Source organism: Ambystoma mexicanum, chromosome 3p, assembly GCF_040938575.1.
Source record: "Ambystoma mexicanum isolate Mex_15411 chromosome 3p, UKY_AmexF1_1, whole genome shotgun sequence".
In the NCBI taxonomy this organism is placed as follows: domain Eukaryota; kingdom Metazoa; phylum Chordata; class Amphibia; order Caudata; family Ambystomatidae; genus Ambystoma; species Ambystoma mexicanum.
Window position 1 is genome coordinate 1,029,783,123 of NC_090925.1, and position 21,556 is coordinate 1,029,804,678.

A 21,556-nucleotide genomic window follows, 5' to 3' on the forward strand; every position below is an offset into this window, starting at 1 on the left:
TTTTTGAAGGAATGGATCTGGCTGCTTAAATTGCGACTAAGGGAATGCACGAATATGCTGGGATTTGGAAGCAGGGTTTGGCAGCGGGCGAGCTCCCCACAGATGCCACTGGTTGTGCTGACTGGGGTGGATGACCAGTTGCGGAAGGTGATCCGAAGACACTGGGAACCGAAGGGTGTTGCGACGTTGTGAGACGTGTGGCAGGACGGGGAGGTTTTGGATTTTGACACGTTAGTTGGAAGCACCGGTCTGGGTCGGGGACAATATATTGCTTATGCTAGGCTGACCCAGATGATCAGAAGTACGTGGGGGGAAGAATTATTGGAGAGTGAGCCAGACGCAGCCATAGAAACTATTTGACATATCAGGAGGGTGGGGGGGGGCATGAGGTCTCCCAGATTTATGAACTATTAATGTCTAAAGTTGGGAAGGAGGTGACCCGGTTGAGGAAGGACTGGGAGGAAGAAGCCAGAGAACCAATGGGGACGGGTTGTGGGTGCAGGCCCACAGGTATCACAAGAAGTCTCTAGAAATGTGAGACTGCAACAAATTCAGTTGTATATCGCCCATAGGGCATATATGACTCCCCAGAAGATCGTGCAATTTAAGGATGCAAGGACGCAGAAATGCCCTAAATGTGGGGAAGTGAATGCAGGCATTATACATATGTTTTGGGCATGCCCTGAGATAATGAGATATTGGAGAGAGGTGGCTCACTGCTTGAATGGAAAGGCATTAAACTAGAAGTGGATACCCTGTGGGCGTGCATGGTGGGAGGGTTTCCCAGGCCACGTAAGATAAAACATGTGAGTAAACTAAAGGACTTGGCTTATATTCTGGCCAAACACAGGATCGCCATGGGCTGGAAGGCTGTCTACAGGCCAAGGGTGGAGGTGTGGTGGTGACACCTTCAAAAATGGGTAGAAGCGGCGACAGCGTTGTGGAGCGAAACAGCTAATAGAGGAGGGGATGATTCGGGAGAGTCATTGATGGCTTGGGGACACTTAGTGGCCACACTGTTTGAGTCGGCGGGGAATGACTCCGGAGATGAAGACTCCTCAGGTGGTGCAGAGGTGTGCACGCCCTTAGAGGGCGAGACAGGGATCGATGTAGAGTTAGCTTGGGGGGGGGGGGGGGGGGGTAGTGGAGTGGGTGTGATGTTTTTGTTATATGTATGAGTGTATGGTTCATATGTTTATCAATGTTGTTAAAAAAATCAATAAAATATATATAGAAAAAAAAGAATGTGTCATGGGTGTAACATCTTCTGTTGTAAATGTGCATTGCCGCCTTGTTATATTCTGTGTTCATATTGTTTACAAGAATATTTCTACATTTGTTCTCTCAATAATAAGATGGGTGGGATGGTGAAACAAGCAATAGTATGTATCCAGTATATAATTGTGAGTACACTTTCACCAACTCCAAGATCTCGAATGAAAGCAATGAGATTAATGGGTAATTTAACATTGGCCAACATGTTTCTCCATGTTGGGAGCTCAATACATTCTGGCACCAACATAAACAAAGGACTGCGGTAACTTCAGAGGGGAACCATAGTGGTGGCATGAAGATAGAATTGCCTGTGAAATTTGTATGTGAACAAACTAGGTGTGAGTAGCGAGATTCACATTAACTGTGATTCTTTTTCAGTACCCTGGGCTGAGGGGATTTATTAAAGTACCTTGTGTACCAACAGTGAGAGATTGTATTCTTTCTCCTTTATTGTATCGTTTGTCCCAGCTGCAATCAGCTCACAGTCCAGTGATGTTCTCCTAACCCGCTCTTTCATGCCTCAGAAATCTTCAGGGAGACTAAGCTGATTCAGATATCCAAAGGTTGAATCCTACTGGTAGGTACCAGGATGTTATAGCAAGGAATTCTGGTTTCTATGACAGACTCTGGAGTGGCACACTGTTGGTCACGTCCCCACTCGTCCCCACTGAGGGCAAATACGGAATTATGTCACTGAACCCCAGCGGTGGAAGCAGACATCATAGTCCTAGACGCAATTGCAGCCCTGAGATCATCCCTAGAATCCTGCATAGACAAAATTAAGTGTGATGTGAGTCTCCTGCGACAAGATGTGCGGAACCTGGTAGGCAGGGTCAGTGAGACCACCACGAAGGACCTGCAGGTGACAAAGAAGGTATAGATACCACAAGATCAGACGGAGGGAAGGGCACAAAGGAGTAACATCACAGTCCTAGGTCTGCCGAAAGGAGCAGAAGGCAGAGATCCCATGACATATCGAAAATATGCTGCTCCAGGAATTCGGGCAATTTTGGTTTTCTTGAGCACCCGCTGGTCTCAACCCACCAGGTTCCTAGTTGACTAGGACTAATTGGTGACTATGCCTCTACAGAAGAGCTCTGATGGGTGGTTTGTTACAGTTTTGTTTAGGCTGTTCTTGTTAAAACATGGCTTGAAGGAACATACTTATGACACTGGAAAGTCCAAGGCAGAGAAGGGTAGTCAAGTACAAAGGGCTTTAATTTGTCAAAATGTGGGAAGCAATGGGGACAGAGAGCAGTGGCAACCAAAATGGCAGAAGTACTGAGAATAATGTCCTGGAATGTCCGGGGCCTAAATGACTATGTTAAACGGATAAGGGTAGCATCATATATGAGGTGAAAAGGGATCCAAGTAGCAGTACTGCAGGAGACACACCTCACAGCAGCAAGGCAGGCTAAGATCCTGCAGAAATGGGGCGGGAGAGGGTATGGATCGTCTATTCCAGTTACACCAGAGGGGTGGTAGTCTGGATTTCCCAGACTGTCCCATTCCAGATGATCGGGGTACACGCAGACACTGAGGGGACGATGGTAATGATACATGGCTTCCTGGGAAGGACAGAAGTCTGCATGATTAATACATATGCTCCCAACCAAGGCGCCACCACTTTTTCAACTCTGTGTACAAAAGGTCTGCCCCTCACTGGGGGACAATGTGGATCTGGGGGGCAGGATTTTAATTGCACCCTGAACCCGACATTGGACAGGTCAGATGAGACAAAGGTAAGCTCCTCACCACCCACAAGGGCCCTGAGGATTGCAAGACATATGGCGTTGGTTAATAGGACCAAAAAGAGAGTTCTCCAACTATTCAAGCGTACACAAAGTCTACACATGTATTGATTGTGTTTTCATGGGCCTAAACAGGCTGGGGGGGTTGTAACCGTCTCATATGAAGGTAGAGCACCATCGGATCGCTCTCCTTTAATTGTAGAATGGGTATTGAGGAATAGACCGGCGCCACACCTACGTGGAGACAGAGCTGAGACCCTGCGGGATGGACCATTCCGAGAAAACATAGCACAACAAATAGAAGAATACTTTACCATCAGTGAGGGCAGCGTAGACAATAAAGGGACCCTATGGGACGCCTTCAAAGTAGTGGTAAGGGAGCTACCATAACCAAGGCGGGAGGGATCAGAAAAGAAATTAGAGGAAAGCAACCCGCTGGGAGCGAAAAGTCTGAGGAAAATCTTATTCAATGAAGGCAGGAGTGCCTGGAACACTGGTAAAGACTGGGCAGGTATAGCTACGCCAGATACACAGAGCAGTAACACAGGCAAGGGAATAAGCCGGAAGGATGTTAGCGTGGCTGTGCAGGAGCGCTGACAGCTGAGAGGCAATCACTGAAATAGAGGACGAGTGTGGGGAACTATGGCAGTCACAAAGTGAGATTAATAACGCCTTTAAGAGATTCTATGAGGGCTATACGAAGAGAGGGAAGACATCATTTGCCAGGACCTCACCAAAACCCTAACCCATAGAACAGGGAGAAGAACTAGAAGCCCCACTTACAATGGAAGTGAGAGATGTTATTACCACATTACCCACAGGCAAGATGCCAGGAGGTGACAGCCTGCTGGCCGAATTTTATAAAGAATTTGTTGAGGAACTAGCCTCGAAGTGACTACAAACATTTGAAGGGGCATACAAAGAAGGCACCCTGCCCAACAGTATGGAGGAGTCCACCATAATCCCAATTCTTTACTAAAACCTGGAAAAGAGGGGAAACAGTCATACCGCCTGATATCCTGATCAATCAGGACACAAAGATACTTCCGGCGGTCTTGGCAACTAGACTAAGGAGACGCCATGCGATCAAAGACCGAATGACAGAACAGGAAGAGGGGTGCGCTGTAGTAGCATTGGACGCAATTAAAGCCCTCGACTCGGTTAAATGGGAATGGTTACTCGCCTCTCTGAGAAGTTTTGGTATTGGAGAAGGATTAATGAAATGGATCAAGATGCTTTATTCTAGCCCATTAGCGAGAGTGCGCATGGACAGGCACCTGTCGGAGCCATTTCCCATTCAGAGAGGTACCAAGCAGGGATGCCCTAGCGTGTTCTTAAGAAAGGAGTTCAGAAACGCAGGCCTCCTGGTAGATGGAGTTCACCATGTTCTGTTGGTATGCAGTAATAAAATCGTGGCAAAAATGTCACCTGTGCAAAAAATCACTGCATAAATACTGTGGTTTGACCCGGTTAAGGGGAGCGGGGGTTGAACGGGTCTCAGGGTTGCGGTCCAAAACCACAGCCTTTTTGCCGCAATTATTTGTGTAAACAGCCATTTTTGCCACGATTTTAACACATGGAACCATTCTGTCGCTATACGCAGACGATGTGTTGCTGTACATCCGCAGCCCAGAAGACAATTTGGAATCCTACCTGGAGGTACTAGATAATTCTGCAAGATTATCGGGGATAGCGGTCAGCAGAGTTAAATCATGCATATTTCCGCTGAGACTCCCAGATTTTGAATTGTACTATCTGGCAGGAAAGTTTCAACACATTGCCGGATGGTTAGCTGAAACAGAAACAGTAGAGCAAAGCCTGTTGAGCACAGTGCTGACCCTCTACCTCGTGAGGGATGTGCTGTGGTTAAAAGAGGGTAGGACGGGTGACAACCCCCCTTTCCCAACCGCTGCAGCTCATAAGGTTAGATAAGAAGGTCTAAGACATTGTTGTAGCTGAAAGAGACAAATTCTCCCCATATCCCTCTAGCAGCAATATATGGGAGAAACACGGAGGATCTAGCACAGATCAGGACACATTGGGAGATGAAGACTGGTGACGATGGGAGACGTATACACATCTCAGGGGCTCCAGGGGTTCCAGGAACTAGTGGAGGAGACTAGAGAACAATATTTGGCACACTCCAGGATGTTACATGAAATACAGAACAGATGGGCGACCACCCAACCCCCCAAACTCCCAGAGGAGGATAGCACACTTGAGATGTTTGTTGTTTCCGAGGAAGGGCATGGCGTGTCCAGGGTGTATCAGGGAATGCTGGAAGCCATATCGGGAGGGGTGCCTAAAAGGAAGAGCAAGTGGGAGCTAGACAGAGGTAGAGAATTCACGGAAACTGAGTGGACCCGAGCAATGATATATTACAAAGTCTTGAGAAATGCAAGGCTAAAATAGACCCAATTATATATGCACCATAGAGCATTCATGACACTACATCACATCTTGCAATTCCCAGGGGCACGGGATAAGAAGTGTCCAAGATGTAAGGGAGACAAGGCTAATATGATACACATGTTCTGGATGTGCCCAGTGATACAAGGGTTCTGGTGAGAGATAGAAGTACGGCTTCGGAGGGCAGAACTCCCCACCTACACATGGACCTCCAAAACCTGCCTGCTGGGAGTGTTTAGATTACCAAAAAATGCACTACCCAAAAACAGACCGATAGGTCTTGCAAGGGTACTGGCGAAGAGATGGATCATCATGGCATGGAAATTCCAGGCGGGCCCAAGCATAGAGAGGTGGTGGAAAGACTTGAAAAGATGGTCCATGGCTGAAACAGTAGTGTGTTAAGAGGCGATTCAGACAGGGAGGGGGGACGAAATAGAGAACACAACCTGGAACGCCCTGATTAGTGCTCTGTTCAGCTGCTCAGATGATAAGCCCCCGTAGGCCCCCACAACAACAGAATACGAGAAGAGGAAGCATCATAACAAGGAGGGGTATTGATTGATGGGAGAAAAGGCAAAGCCGGAGCAAAAAATTTACTTCTGACAATATACAAGCCATTTAGAATGTTGGTTGCAGTTTGGGGAGTTGGATTAGGGAGGGATGGGGATAGGGGGAGAGACGTTAAGGGAACGAATATGTGGATGATGAAACAATGTAACTGACAATACGCATGTGATTGAATTACTGAAAGAAAAACAATAAAAGTGGTTAAAGAAATAAAAGGATTAGTTGTGGACAGCTGACTTATTCCTTTGGACATTTACTGATGCGCACCCTAATTAGTAATATAGGTAGGGACCACCCCATAGCAATAGGGAAAGTTAGGCCTTATTCTTATTCTTTAATAAACATGTCTTGGAGAATGTCCTCAGAGTGTCCACAGCCTTCTTTAGGCCCACCACAAAAGTAGAAAAAGAGGGCCATTCGAAATGAGAGGAAGAAAAGTGCTGACGTGGAGAGCCAATGAGAGCGAGCAGCGCCTCCGTGTATGAATGAAGCCCAGCTTGCAGCAATGTTTTAGCTCTATGCTGCAGAAAAGAAGTTGTGGTACACTAAGCAACTATGAGGACAACCATAAACCTGATGTAGCAAGATAGACCTGAATATTAATAGGTATCAGTAAGTGGATTTAAAGTTAATGTATGGAGGACTTATCTAGTCTTTTACTGCTGTGGTTCACACAACACTAGGCAGAACAATGTGCTTAGCAGCCAAATTCAAACGTCAAAGACAGATGTGATATTTACAACGTAGTGTTTTAATCCTGACAGATCATAAAGGGTGTTTAATGAGAGGCTTAGTTCAGGAATTAGGTGGTGGGGTGTTTTCACTGGTTGCCGACTGTCATTGTACTCGAACACAAGAAACAGTACATTTTGACAAACATTACCTGTGCATTGGTCACCTGGCTACCATGCCCTTATCACTGTACGATAAGGCCTCTTTTTGAACACAGCGGTGGGCAGTTTCCCTTACGTGCTGAATCTAGCTCCAGAGAGACTCCACGGATGTATGTATAAAAAGCTGTGAGTCCAGCCTCTGAGGCAATTGCCACATTCCCTGTGAGTATCCAATATCACTGTCTCCATCACATACCTCACTGGCATTAAACAAGTACAGAGCTTAGCCAGTGAAGAGAAAAGCCACATAACACAAATATTAACTTGGAGAAATACTATGTAGTCCTCCCTATAACTAAAGGTACGAGAATAGCCCACTTTATCATGATTATAGAAAGCAAATAAATGAGGACACACATATGGGTGAGCTATGGTACATGGGGGAGGATAGGACATAACATCCTTGGCCCCAACATTGTGTGGTTTTGAAACATGTTCCAGTACCATCCATTAATTAGTAGTGTTCCCACATCCTAGAACTATAGGGTAAATAGTGTAGGAGTGCCAGCCTGTTTGTATTAAGGGCATCAAACATCACGATTTTGAAGGTGGCCATGGATATCAAATGCAAATGGATCAAAAAGAATGAGGAAACTACTACTGACGCCAATATAGTTAGTGGGTCTAATGTCTCCAAACAACATTGCCCAACTAACAAAATTAGGTTCTCAGACTAAGCTGGTGTAGGAGATAGACAGTGGCAATCCCCTTCATCCACACCTTCTTATCACATATAATCCTCTGGACTTGGATTTAGTATCAAAAGATGTCGCTGTTGTTCCTAAAACGTGTTCAGTTGTATTTGTAGCCATCTGCAAAGCTATGTTTAAAAACATAGGACACTTTTGAAAAATATTGGCGGTATATGCTTTATTCAACCCTAGAAAATGTGCCTTCATATTTGTCTAGGCTTCTGCTGGGCTGGAGTGCTTTCTCTCCGGAGTGTCAATACTGCCACTGAGACCAATATCAGGGGAATTCATTGAAAGTTCCATGAAGTACAGGTGGCATCAGTAATTTGTACCATGACAAATCCTGTTTTGTCACTGGCATTCTGAGTGACCAATCTCCATAGCTGCTCCTCAATGCCAATGTTCAGCCATATGTGAACACTACTGACACCTCTTCGACCCTTACTCCTGCTTCCGATCAAACACTGTCATGGAAAGCATGAAAGCGACAGTCAGTGCTACATCGCATCCCAGAGACACTTATTTTCAGTTGCTTCAGTACCATGACAACAATTGGCATGTACGTTTGCCCAGAAATTGAGATGCCAGAAACTAGCAGGCTTTTACAGTGTCACATACATCAAATAATGTCACTGTAATTCACATTCATAAACATACAAGTCTCTTCACATTCTTGCAGAAAGCCATTTGCTTCCACTTTTATAAAAGGTACTGTTACATACTGAACAATTATAACATATCAGTGCTATCAGCAAAAACTGTCACAATAGCACTAAAAAAAAAAAAAGAGCTGCCAAATTTCACATCAATGGGTGTTTGCCTCTGTTTTGTGCCGAAAGGTCCAACTGAAAGAAGCAGGGTGGGGACACTCCAGTCATTGGCAAGACCTCTAAAAGGTAACAGTCTATAACGGTCCTGACCTACATGTGTCTTTTTTTTACAGTACACACAAAATATCTGCTTTATTTCACTGTATATGGCTATTTCTGAAAAGGCTTTAGCTGCTTTTCTGGCTTCCATTGGACTGTTCGTCTTGTTTTCTTTTCTCACTGATGACTACAAAAAAAGGAATCTTCAAATTGTTGTCTGATGCAGCATAAAAAGAGCTTACGTCTGTTGTCTACTCCTTCCCTGCCATAGTAAGGCGATCAAAAGATGAGTTCAGCAGACCCAGAAGGCATTTCACAATTTGTCGCTGAGATCTGAATATCCCAAAGAGGCAAAATAAACTGCATCCTGGCATCAACTTCAAAGACAATCCTCGGTAACACAGAAGAACCTACCAGGGCACCTGTAATATTACTGTACATTCTTCTGTCATAGCAAAAATATTATTCCACAGGGCTTTCCAGAACCGGCAATCTATGGTCATTAGCCAATTGTCATCCCTGCACCAGAACCAAGACTCCAAACTGTTTCCTGAAGACCAGAGAGATGAGCCTGTTTCCATTATGAATCAAGGGTTGCCACAATCTTCGTATGATGCAGGGGGACCTTTGCTGAAGTTTCTAAGCAACGTTTCCTAACTTTTAATGTCCTTCATTTACCCTCTACAATACAGGTGGCAAGGAGGGGCTCTGCTTTATTATCCATTCCCCAGTGGGATTGATGTTGTACAAGTCCAAGAGATATGTGTCCGGATCCAGGCAGTGTTCACCTGTTGGATAGAAGACAAATTATTAAAATGTGAGAGAGTCGCTAATCAATTTTACCTGACGTCACAATATCAACTTGCCTCAATAAATGCCTTTACACCATAAGCACCACAAGGAATTTGTGTCTTCCAATCATTAAATGGACACTTCTTCAAGGATACGTCATGCTCTAAGCAGGTGCCAAGCCTCCTATCCTGGTGGCCCTTGGTAAGAAGGAACTGGCTTGGCCACTTAAAACAGGCAAGAATGTGGAACAAGGAAAGATTGTTTACCACTTAGGTATGTTTTCCTAACAAACCACAAGTACCAGCAAGCTCAATCCAGAATTATAAACAAGACACATTTCCAGCCTTCAGTAAATGCTACTCTGCAAACTCTAGCTGCATCACTACTGCATAACGGCATGAAGAGATCTTTCATACAGCAGGGGCTGTTCTTGCTATTAAAATGTAATATTAGAGGGTTTTACAAAACTGTTAATTGATGTCTGCTTCCAGTGTTGGTCAGTGAAATTGAAGCTAGAAAAAGATGGAGGATACTAGCAGTCTGAATGTACGGACTAATACCACACTGTTTCCCAAGCTATTATTCTCAGTTGTATTATACCCTGACCTATAAGCCCAGCAGAACCTGGGCTCTAAACTCATCTCCCTTGTTGCATGAGCTGCAAGGCTTGGGCTCTCTTCCTCTTTCTGCTGTTACATGACTGCAGGGAGCAGCCTAGCTGGGTTTCTCTGGTCTGGATGATTGTAGAGCTTGCTCCCCTGTAACAGCGTTTATATACCAGTTTGGACCAGCTCCCCAAATGTTCTACATGCACTGAAGATATGTTCTGACAAACAAATGGATTAGCTACATAATTCATGGGACATGGAGAGGTTCCATTCTGGGAGATGGTGAATAGGAAGGAATGCCACTGTGTGTAGTGATCAAGGTATGTGGACCCTGCAAGATCATAATTTGATGGCAATTCTAGGTTCACAAAATGTTAATGGCAATAAGGGCAAAGCGCAACCAATTCATCAGGCAAGGATCATTTGCTGCGGGAGCTGGAGAGGGAAGAAAAATGGGTATAGAGTGAACATTTATTTTTTATTTCAGACTAAAAAAATCGCTCATTTCAAAGAAAGTAGCAGGCGCTCCTCTCCAGAAAAAATCTCTCTTTAGAAAGACTGCTCTGAGACCGCTCAGCACGGTATTTCTAAAGCAAACTGTCATGCCCCTGCTGCACACGAGTGCTGACGGGCACGTCCAGGTCTGACAGAAGCCATTGATTACGTGGGTAAGTGGTGTAAGTGTGTGCGTGTGCATGGCCATGTATGTTTCTGTTGGTGCTTGTGACGGGAGTGGGGAGGAGACGGGTACTGAAATGAACGATGGGGAGCATAGGGGGTGAACCCCACACTCGCTCTGAAATAAAGAGTAAAGGAGCGGGATAGGCAGGGAAAGAGGTTGGGGTAAAGAAAAGGGAAATTTCGGAATATTGAAGGTTGCACCAAAATCGACTGGAAAAAAAACGGTATTTTATATACTCGAGTATTCGAGAATTTCACATAGAACCAAGAAATGGCACAGCTTAGAACCTAAGAGGCGCAATTAAAATCTAGTCGTTTGTAGCACTCATGAAAAATGCATTCCACTGCGCTTTTGCCCCATGACTGCTACTGCACTTTGTGCTGTTACGGCATTCATTCCACAGGAGTGGGAACAGGGTGTCAAATCCACACAAAATGTTCCCAATCCATTTAAATACAATTTTGTGGCCAAAAATAAAATTGAGACAGGTGGGGGAAGGGGGCTGGGAACGCATTAATGCCATATGCATGTGCATGTGATATACAGCAAAGATGACAAAGTACGAAAAAATGAAACAGTACAGCCTGAAACCGAGAAGTGTATTGTGCTTTTTACTTTGTTGACATGTTTTTATTAAAGGTATGTTTTTTTTTTATTTAAGACTGTAAACCTACAAGCCACTTCGCCATGCCAAGCTGAATCATCTGAATCAGTCCAGCAGAGAAAAAGAGTAGCAAAAAATACATTGATAACAGCAGAAGATTAATAGCAGGGTCCACAAGTTATCAACAAGAGATGTTACTCCCCATAGACGTTCTTATTTCTAGTTATACAAATGCTTTCCTACAGATTCATTTAAATTCTAGATCTTTTCATGCCTTGTGCGTATAGGCAGCTCCTCGCTCAGGTCCTTCCAATATGCAGGAAAGGAGACTTTGGACTAATAATACAGTTGTCATTATGGCGAGTAACCTTTTTCGTACTCTTCTATCCTGTCCTCCCGATTGTATGTACGTATTGGATTTCTAAAGCAGAATCCGACGTGGGAAGCAACAGAGCACTGTATAAAGGGGATGCACCATGTGGTTACAAATAGGTGCAGGGACAGCAGAGGTTCTGAGATGGATATGGGAGCAGGGAAATTCCAGAGGGAGAGGAGTTTGGTGGGTGGATCAACGATTGGCAAAATGTTCCTGAAGTGTATGAAAGGACAGTTCTTATCTGAATTGGTAACTTGTTTAAGAAACAGGTTGCATACCAGGAAAATGTGGTCTTCTGTTTTATTACCTCTTCTAATGACGCCAATTTATGAGAGATCCCAGGTATCTCTAAACAAACTCGGTGGCTGAATATTAATGAGTATTGCCAAAAAGGTTGCACGTTATCGCCTGTCCGATGTGGCATTCGCTCTTGAGCTGAAAATAAGTGTTTTCAGAAGGTGTGAGGCACCATCGAGGTTGCAGCCTTCCAAATCTCCAATAGAGGAACGTGCCTTTTGAAAGGTGTACATACAAACACAGGAGATGAGCTTTAGTCGGTTCCTTGTAGGCTTCCAAGATGCTTGTTACCAGAAACTGAGTTAGGTGGTAGATTTTGATGCTTCTGTGCCTGGGCACCCACCACAAATGATGACAGAGTTGCTTTCCTGACTGTTTTTGCCATCAGCACCCTGGTCACAACCAGGGAGTGAAAAAGTTATTTTCTGCCTCAGAGGAAGCATTTCGGAAAAAAAACAAGCAATAGAGATGTCTTGGTTCACCACTGGCTCCCGGTTGCTGCGAGGATCAAGTTCAAAACCCTCTGCATCCTCCACAGGCTTTCTGGGGCCTGGGACCCAACTACATACAACTCCCTCTCCCTAAATACTTCCCTGCTAGAGTCCTTCAGTCTTCCAGCTCCAACTCTCCGTGGATCAGACTCTTCTCCAAGCAGAGTGAAGGGTAGATCCCTCTCCTCCAAAGGAGCCTCCCTTTAGAATGGTCTCCCTGCCCCCCTCAGGTTTGAGCCCCGGAACTACTTAATTTCCGGAAGCTTCTCAAGACCCTCCTTTTCTCTTCCTCCTTCCCTCTCCCCTGCTAATATTTCTCCCATTTTCTCCTTACTGGCTGTCTGGTTCCTTCAGATTCTTACAGAGCACCAACCCCCCTCCCCCACGCTAACAGTCTACCCTTGCACTTGGCCTGCTTTCACCCCCCCCCCAACCTGCAGTTGCCATTCTGGGCTCCCCCATGCACTAGCCTGGTTGAGCCTGCACCCCCTTAGCCCTTGCAGCTCGTTCCCCACACTTAGCACGTGCACTTCTCTGCCCCTGCACGCTCTTCTCCCTGGGCTCTGTCCACTGGCACTCACTTAATCCTCCGGCAGTCCCCGCCCCCCCTACACTTCTTTTACTGCACTTGCACTATCCGAATGTCACAAGGCCTGGTAAGACTGTTTCTGTTTTGTCATCCCTATTTACACCCTTCCCTCCTGCCCCCCTTGTCTTCTTGTGTCTTGAAACAGATTGTGTATAGGCGCATTATAAATCCCCAATACAATTTAAAAAAAATAAACATCATTACCAAAAAAAACTGTGGGGCTGCTAAAATGTCTTTTAACGTTTGGATTTGAAAGGGTCACCATCCACAATCTAGCATTCAGGTAAACCCGATAACCTGTAGACATGACCTGCAGATGTCCACCAAGACCCCTGTTTCAGTGACAACGGTATGGATAGGACATTATCCACTGATGGCAGTCAATGACAGAAACTAGTCCATTTGCCCACATACTGCTCTGAATGCGTCTTTGGTTGCAGCCTTAATGATTTTTAAAAATGTTTTTGTGTATAACGTGTCAACAGTTTTTTTTTACAAAAGGAAGACCTTTCCTCATGAACTTTGTTTAGTTTAGTTTTTTTTGGTTGGCTTGCGAGGGGTTAAATCCTTTGGTATTGAGCTTTCTAAGGTAGAGACCAACTCTATTTTTTTAAATTGTTCCCTGAAGGACCAGGCTGTCCACAGACTAACACCTCAATAACCAGGCCTCTAAAGTAAGGCACTGGGTGTGAAGCGTGTTAGACCACCCGCCCTGTTGCAAGAGTAAATCTGGGCGGAGATGGCTGCCCGTCGGGTTCTGCAGGTCCGAAGCCAAAACCTCTTGGGCCAGTTTGGTGTAATCAGGAAGACGCAACACCCTGAAGACTGCTTCAATTTATATACATCCTTTGGTCGAAGCAGAATATGGGCGGGGGTGCATTGAGGTCTCAGCTCTAAAAGGAACGTATCACCTAAGGATTCCCAGCTCTTCTCCTTCCAAGACGTATGAAGGGGGCCTTTCATGCTCTTTTTGTTAGCAAAAAAATCTAGAAGAGGCCTTCTCTGGGATTCAAAAAATCAGACCAAGTACTTCCCTGTGAAGTTCCCATTTGTGAGGGATTGGCCTGCTCAAGGACTCTCCCCGCATATTCTCCTCTCCTGCTACATGAGACTTAAGGCGAAATGGAATGAATTGGGCACAACTCAAGGCCAGAAGGCAGAGGTCTCGTGACTTCAATTCTCCTTGTTTGTTCATATAGAACAAGTTTGTAAATCAACACCAGTTGCCCTCAGAAAGCAAGCAGAAATGCTCTCATTGCCAGCCAAATTGCTTCAAATTCCAACTACTGAGTGATTCCTCCTTGCTACAGATTTTGTAGGACTCCATTACTGCTTCCTAGGCCATCAAGGAGGAGTTTGTGCAAAGGATCCTTGTAGGGATGGCAGAGTTGAGGAGGAGATTCAGCCGGTCAGACTTTGAGCCTTCATCCATCATCAGATTTGATAGCATCTATGGAGAAGACTAACTCTTATTGATGCGAGAGTCTGGAATCCATCCGTTGGCCAGTTGTAATTTGGTGCCTCTGATGTGCAGCCTTGCATAAACCCCACCAGAATGCAAGAGTCCATCAGTCCCAACAGTCTCTGAAAATGAAGTGCAAGCATTGAAGTGTTATGTAGACTTTGGAACAAGTTACTTACCTGTAACTGTTGTTCTCCAGCATGGGTCTGGTATGGATTCACATGCTCATGAATATTCCCCGTCGTAGGGCTGGGAATCCTCGCTAAAGAAAAAATCTGTTTCAGTTTCACTTCTGAACTGTCTTTCTCCTAACAACCAATCACTGGTCTCTGGGCATACTGCCCCCAGCCAATGACTGTCCTCTACCTAAGCCCTTCCTCTGGCAGCCATATTCAGATTTGGTAGCAGGCAACGTGGCAGTAGGACCAAGAGAGAGGGGTAGGTGGGAGGGTTTGCATGTGAATCCATGCCAGACCCATGCTGGAGAACAACAGTTACAGGTAAGTAACTTGTTCCTTTATGTAGACTTTGGAACAAGTTACTTACCTGTAACTGTTGTTCTCCAGCATGGGGTCTGGCATGGATTCACATGCTCATGAATAAAGAATACATAGCAGTACACACACGCACCACCATGGGAGGTGGCAAGGCTCAACATTAAGCATCTCAACATTAAGCATCTCTTACCTCCTCACCAGGCTAACCTTCAACCAAACAGGTTGCCTAGCACTGCCTGGCCGACTCTCGACTCCTCCCTGGAATCCCTGTCGACGCAGTAGAACTTCGTGAAGGTGTGCGTCTAACTCCACATAGCAGCCCTGCAGATGTCCAGCAGGGGCACACCAGACAGGAACGCCATAGTTGCAGTGATCGCTCTGGTCGAATGGGCTCTCGGATGGCCAGGCAACGGTTGGTTTGCCAACCGATGACAGTGGGTAATGCAGCCGGAGAGCCACCTGGAAATGGAAGTCTTGGAGAGGGCCTTCCCATGGTTCACAGGTCCAAAGTTCACAAAAAGTTGCGATGTCTCCGGAAACCATTTGTGCAGTCCACATAGAACTTCAGCGCTCTAGCCACATCCAGCGAGTGCAAAGTCCTTTCAGCCGGCGACGAAGGCGTCGGAAAAAACACAGGTAACACCAAGGGCTCGTTTAGACGAAAGTCTGACGGCACCTTGGGCATGAAGGAGGGGTGCGTCCGTAGCACCACCCTCGTTTCGTGGAATGTCATGTAAGGTGGTTTACAAGAGGGCCTGGATCTCTCCCACTCATCGTGCGGAGGTGATGGCCACAAGAAATGCTGTTTTCCACAACAAAAACTTCAGCGGCGCAGAATGCATAGGGTCAAACAGTGGACCCATGAGCCTAGTCAGCACCACATTGAGCTCCACGCCGGGGCCGGAGCCTTCACCGGTGGGAAAGAACGGAAAAGTCCTTTGATGAACTCCTTGACCAGGAGGTGTGACCATAACGACGACCGTCCCAGAGTTCTGGTGTAGCGGGAGATAGCCACCAGATGAACCTTGATGGAGGCATGAGCCAGCCCCGCTTTGGCCAGCGATAGCAAATACGGCAGCACCTGCGGAGCCGTAATCAATAGAGGGTCGATCTTCTGTGCACGACACCAGACGGCGAACCTCTTCCACTTATGTCTGTAGCATTTCAGTGTATACAAAGCCCTGGCCTTGGCAAGCACCTCCTTGCAGTCCCCGGGATATCGTATCCGCCAAACTCTAGTGCTGCAGGAGCCAGGCCTGCAAGTTCAGCAACCCTGGGTCGTGGTGCAGAATCGCGCCTCCTTCTCTGGTGAGAAGATCTGCGGCCGCCAGAAGCTTGACTGGAGGGGACGCTGACAAGTCCAGAAGGTCCAGGTACCATATCTGTCTCGGCCATACCGGTGCGACAAGGATCATCCTTCACCGGGACTATCTGAGTTGACTGACTAGTCGAAGAAGCAACGGCAACGGAGGGAACGCCTACAGAAACAGGCTGCCCAAAGGGAAGGAGAATGCATCCCCCATGCTTCTCGGCTGGGGAAACCTGCTGGCGAACCTCCGGCACTTGGTGTTCGTCGCTATTGCAAACAGATCGATCTGGGGATTGCCCCATCGACGGAACAGAAGATCCACTTGGTCCTGCCGAAGCTCCCACTCATGGCAAGAGCACAGGGAGTCGTCGATGGTGTTCTTCACTCCTGCTAGATGCAACGGGACGAGGAACGTCCCCTGGACAACCACCCAGTGCCATAGGTCCTGCGCCTTTCTGGAGAACGCTGGGGATCTGGTGCGCCCCTGCTTCCGGATGTAGAACATTGTGGTGGTGTTATCCGTGAAGACCTGTATCACCTTGCCCTTGAGGGACGGAAGGAAAGACTTGAGGGCCCAAAACACTGCCCATAGCTCCAGTATGTTGCTATACAACGACTTCTCCTCAGAGGCCTCTTGCGTGGAGACCTCCAGTGTGCGGGCCCCATCCTTCCAGGGAGGAGTCCGTCGTGACCGTCTCCCGATGAGGTGGGGTCTGGTAGTCTGCGCCCGCCGACAGATGTGCGCAGACCCCCGCCACCGTATCGCTCAAGGGAAATCCTCGTCAAGATCGATCTGGTCCTCGAAGCTCCCTGATACCTGGATCCAACGGGCGTCGAGGAACTCCTGCAGAGACCGCATCCGCAGCCTGCACAACCGGATGAGGTATATGCATGAAATCATGCCGAGAAGGGACTTGATGGACCTCACCCGTGCGATCTTCAGGGTCAACAGCCGTTGTACCTTGCCCATTATGGCCGCTATCCTCTCCTCCGACGGAGACCCCAGACATGACACCGTGTTGAGTCGAGACCCCAGGAACCGTGCGTCTTGAGATGGCACCAAGCAAGACTTTGCATAGTTCACTGAGAACCCCAGCTCCATCGGCAGTCTCCCTCGATTTCGCTCGGATGAGCCACTCATCCAGGTAGGGGTAAACGTGGATCCCTCGTAGACGCAGCTGTGCCGCCAGTGGCGCCAGGCACTTGGTGAAAACCGTTGGCGCTGACTTAAGTTTGAAGCGAAGGGCCTTGATCTGATAATGTTGCCCTTGAACCACAAAGCGCAGAAACTTGCGGTGTCCCTTGTGAATGGGGATGTGAAAGTAGGCATCCTCCAAGTCCAGCGACAATAGGAAATGCCCTTCTTCCAGCTGTCCAAGCATGTGCTGAAGGGTGACCATCCGAAACTTTTGAGACCTGATGTACTTGTTCAGACAGCGGAGGTCCAAAATGGGTCTCCACCCGACTGTCGTCTTCTTGACGAGGAAGTACCGAGAGTCCACTCCAGAGCCCTGGAGTGTCTTTGGAATGAGCTCTATGGCACCTTTCTTCAGCATGGCCCGCACCTCCAGCAGAAGCTGGGGGACGTGGTTTTCCTGCCTGGCCACTGGTGGTATGCGAGGACACACTCGTTGGATTTCCAGGGTGTGTCCGTGGGCCAGAGCATCCAGCACCCAACGGTCGGTGGAGATAGACTTGCACACGCTGACGAAGTTTGCCAGCCAGCCTCCCACCAGGGTGTGCAGGTGGGGGGCCTGACGACACGGCCGGTTCAATCTTGCTTCATCTCGGAGGCGCCGTCTTGGGGACCTGGACGACGACCTCCTCCGGACTTGCTGTGGACCCTGTAGGCCTCCTGGGCCGAAGAGCAGGACGGTTGACAGTAAGACGATGAGCTTCCGCTGAAGCCCTTGAAGTAACCTTGGGATTTCCCTCCAGAGGTCCGAAAGGACGGCTGTCGCTGTTGCATCTGCCTGGATGGCCTGAAGGTACTCGTCCACGGTCTTTCTGAACTAATTATCCCAGTCGAAGGGCATGTCCAATACCATCGACTGCACCTCCTGGCAAAAGTTGGTGGCCTTCAGCCATCCCCGCCGACGAAGGCAAACGCATTTGGCGGAATCCTGTGTCGGCAATGTCCGTGGCCACTGTAATGGCATGGTCTGATGCCATCTTGCCCTCCTGCAGGATCTCCAGCACTTCCGATCTCTTGTCGTCCGGAAGGAAGGCCAGGAGGGGAGCGATCTTAAACCAGAGCTCCCGGTCGTAGCGCGCTACTATGGCGGGCGAGGGCATTGGCCGGCTTGATGATAGTCACTGCCGATGGGAATGACTCGTCCCATGGCATCCAACTTCTTCCCCTCGTTGTCCGGGTGGGGGGGGGGGAGAGACGCTGACGTAGCTGAGCCAGAGGATTTCTTCCTCGCCGCAGTCAAGACTACTGAATCCGGGGAAGGCTGGGACCTCAAACACTTGGGTGCAGAGTCCAGCACCCTGTACTACTTTTCATACCGGTCCCTCTTCGCCAGGCCGAGGACGGGTTCTTCATAAAGGACAGCCCCTCGTCCCAAATGTCGTCCAACAGAGGAATTGACAGCATGGTCTTCCTCTTTGCTTCGTGGTGCTGGTACAGGAACCCCTCTTTCTTCGGGGGTCAGCTGGAACCGGTCTGAGGCCCTAGAGATCATGGCATGGAATGAGCCGATCTCGTCGGGCAGTGAGGATCTGCGTGGCGGAGACGGGAGGTCTCCTAACCCGCCGCCGTCATCGTTCGTGCCCGTTCCCATCGTTGCTGTGTCCGGGTCCGTATCCTCCCTCGGTGGAGGGGGGCAAAGGGTGAAAAGGCAGTGGAGGGTGAACTCTCCTCTTCTTGGTAGGGGCGCACCTGATGGCCCTGGTGCCACAGGATCTACTGGTGCCGCAGGATTCTCAGTCGGCGGAAGGGGCATGCTCATCCGAATCTCCGTACACAAGGTGTGAAGTGCCTGTAGAATGTCCACCGAAATGTCAGCTGGGGGTTGAGGTGGTTGCTGAGGTGGCGGAGGTGGGAGCGACAGAGGCAGCGGTGTAGGGACCTCCAACTCCTCTACGGCCTGCTCTTTGTCAGTCTCATCGCCACTCTCGACATCTCCCTCGTCGGGGTCCCTCCCGTAGGCCTTGGCCTCGACAAATTTCTTCTCCAAAATGGTCTGGAGAGTAGAAAGCTCCTCCTCAGAGGAGTTGTCCGTGCCCTGTAGGGCTACCGTGCCCCCCCCCCTTCTTCTCGACCAGGGGAAACTGTTTCGGGGAGATGATGGGCATCACCTTCTTCGGCGTCTTCTCTATGGGCTGAACCCCCATCAGCGGCCTTTGCTAGGGACGCCACCACTCCTTCAATGGAAGGTTTCGCCGGGTGAATCTGGGCCTGCACGACCATGGTCGAGATAGGGGCCGTCACCTTGTGGGGAGGGTCAGTGCCCCACGCCCCCTTGTCCTTCTGCGACTGGTCCGTCCGGGGCTTCTCCAGAAGCTTACCCGGGTGATCCGACTTCCTCTTCTTTGCCGAACCAGAGCGTTGGCTCGTGGTTGACAGTGTCGGAGACGCTGTGCCCGCCCCGGCCGTCGGGAGCCAGTCGCAACGGCACTCCTGGTGCCCGCGGACTTGCAGTGCTTGGCCTTATGTTGGGCCCCCATCGCCGGGGCGCCCTCAAAGGTCTTAGAAGACCGCTCAGACTTTTTGCGGCTGGGGGAGGCATGTTGCCGGGACCCACCCATAGCAGGGGCCTTGGCCTGGAGCCACTCGGTGAGTGACCTGCGCCAGTCCTTCATGGTGTGGGGGACCATATCCTGGAAAAATGCACAGCTGTCTTCCATGTGCGTTTGGTCCGAATTCAGGCAGTAGAGGCACACAGAGTGCCCATCGTCCAAGTAGATGTTCCGTAGGCTGCATCCTGGACAAATCCTGAACAGGTGTCGAGTCTTCCTTCTCCTCTGCCATCTCCACGTGGGGTAGGCCTTGAAGAAGCTTCTGGAATCTTCCAAGAAGAAACTCGACAAAAAAAAAAAATAAGAATCCAAAAACGGGTCCCTGTTAATTGATGGATCGATGGAGCTCGAGGCTCGATTGACTGGAAAAATAGAGTAGAACTCTTAGAAAAAACGCAGTAAAAGCTCGAGATCTAAGCACAAGGACTCAAACACTTGAACATGCTGTAAAAATCTGAATACGGCTGCCAGAGAAGGGGCTTAGGTAGAGGGCGGTCATTGGCTGGGGGCAGTATGACCCAGAGACCAGTGATTGGTTAGGATAAAGACAGTTCAGAAGTGAAACTGAAACTGATTTTTCCTTTACCGAGGATTCCCAGCCTGACGACAGGGAATATTCATGAGCATGTGAATGCAGGCCAGACCCATGCTGGAGAATCAAAATAATTATAAATAAGCCCTGAATCTTCTTTGTGGAAGGAAAGACTTTCTCCACTCCGCAATCCGAGATTAGTCCAATGTATTGGATCCTGAGAGGGGACCAATGTTGATTTCTCTTTGCTGATAGTGAGGCATTCAGCATAAATGGCATAAAGCAGCTGAAAAATACAATTGACATTAGACTATTGTCTGATCTGTGCCTCAAGTCTAAATAGGGGTAAATGTGAATACAACATTATAGATGCCATTACTTTGGTGAACACCCTCAGGAGTGAGTTGTGCCCAAAGGAGAGTATCGTGAACTGGTAATGAGCTTCCAGAATGGTAAAGGACAGGTAATTCCTAACACGGGTACTTCCTATGAGGCTTCCAAAAAGTCTGGTCTTTTTATGCTTCCTGGAAGTTCAAGGAATGCAGCCAATCCTGTTCCACTAATGCTGAAAAGATTTGTATCGGGTGACCATCTTGAATCTTCCCATGGGTAGAAACTCATTGAAGTCTGAAAAAACCATGACCATCCTCCACCCAGCCTCGTCCTTCAGAGGTAATGCTAAGAAGCGAGAGAAGTAATTCTGATCCAAGTGGCTCAGAGGCACCCTCTCCATCTAGTCCACCCACTCTTTCCCCATGCTCCCTGGTGTGTAAGTGAATATTCTTAGGGGGTATGGGCTTGAGGGGGAACAGTCGGAGAGGAATACTTTATCCACTGCACCATATGGACATTCTCTAAGGATCCAGTATTATAAGTCTCCAGAATGTTGAGTGGAGAGAGATTCTGCTCTGAACGGAATCGTACCATTACTGCGACACCACAATGTTGCCCGGTACGAAAACTGCACCTTTGCGCACTTCAAAAAGTCCGACCCCCATTACTGCGCCCAAGCAGAGCTGGTGTTGCGGGGGTTGGTCCCCTGCTCTCCTTGCTCACAGTAACGGGAGTCGGGGGTTGCAGGGATGTCCCCAGTTTACCATTATGGTAAGCAGGGAAA

At 48.2% G+C, this 21,556-nt stretch overlaps 1 protein-coding gene across 4 annotated transcripts in view; it reads right to left on the minus strand.

The window, feature by feature from the left end:
- Positions 1-7,748: 7,748 nt before the first annotated feature.
- ARHGAP40 (Rho GTPase activating protein 40) overlaps positions 7,749-21,556 on the minus strand; it is a 645,040-nt gene continuing 631,232 nt past the window's right edge. For all 4 annotated transcript variants that reach the window (XM_069652367.1, XM_069652368.1, XM_069652366.1 and 1 more), the window contains one exon: positions 7,749-9,244. In XM_069652367.1, coding sequence (XP_069508468.1) covers positions 9,138-9,244 — 107 coding nt within the window. In that variant the 3' untranslated portion in view covers positions 7,749-9,137. The remainder of the gene's footprint in view (positions 9,245-21,556) is intronic.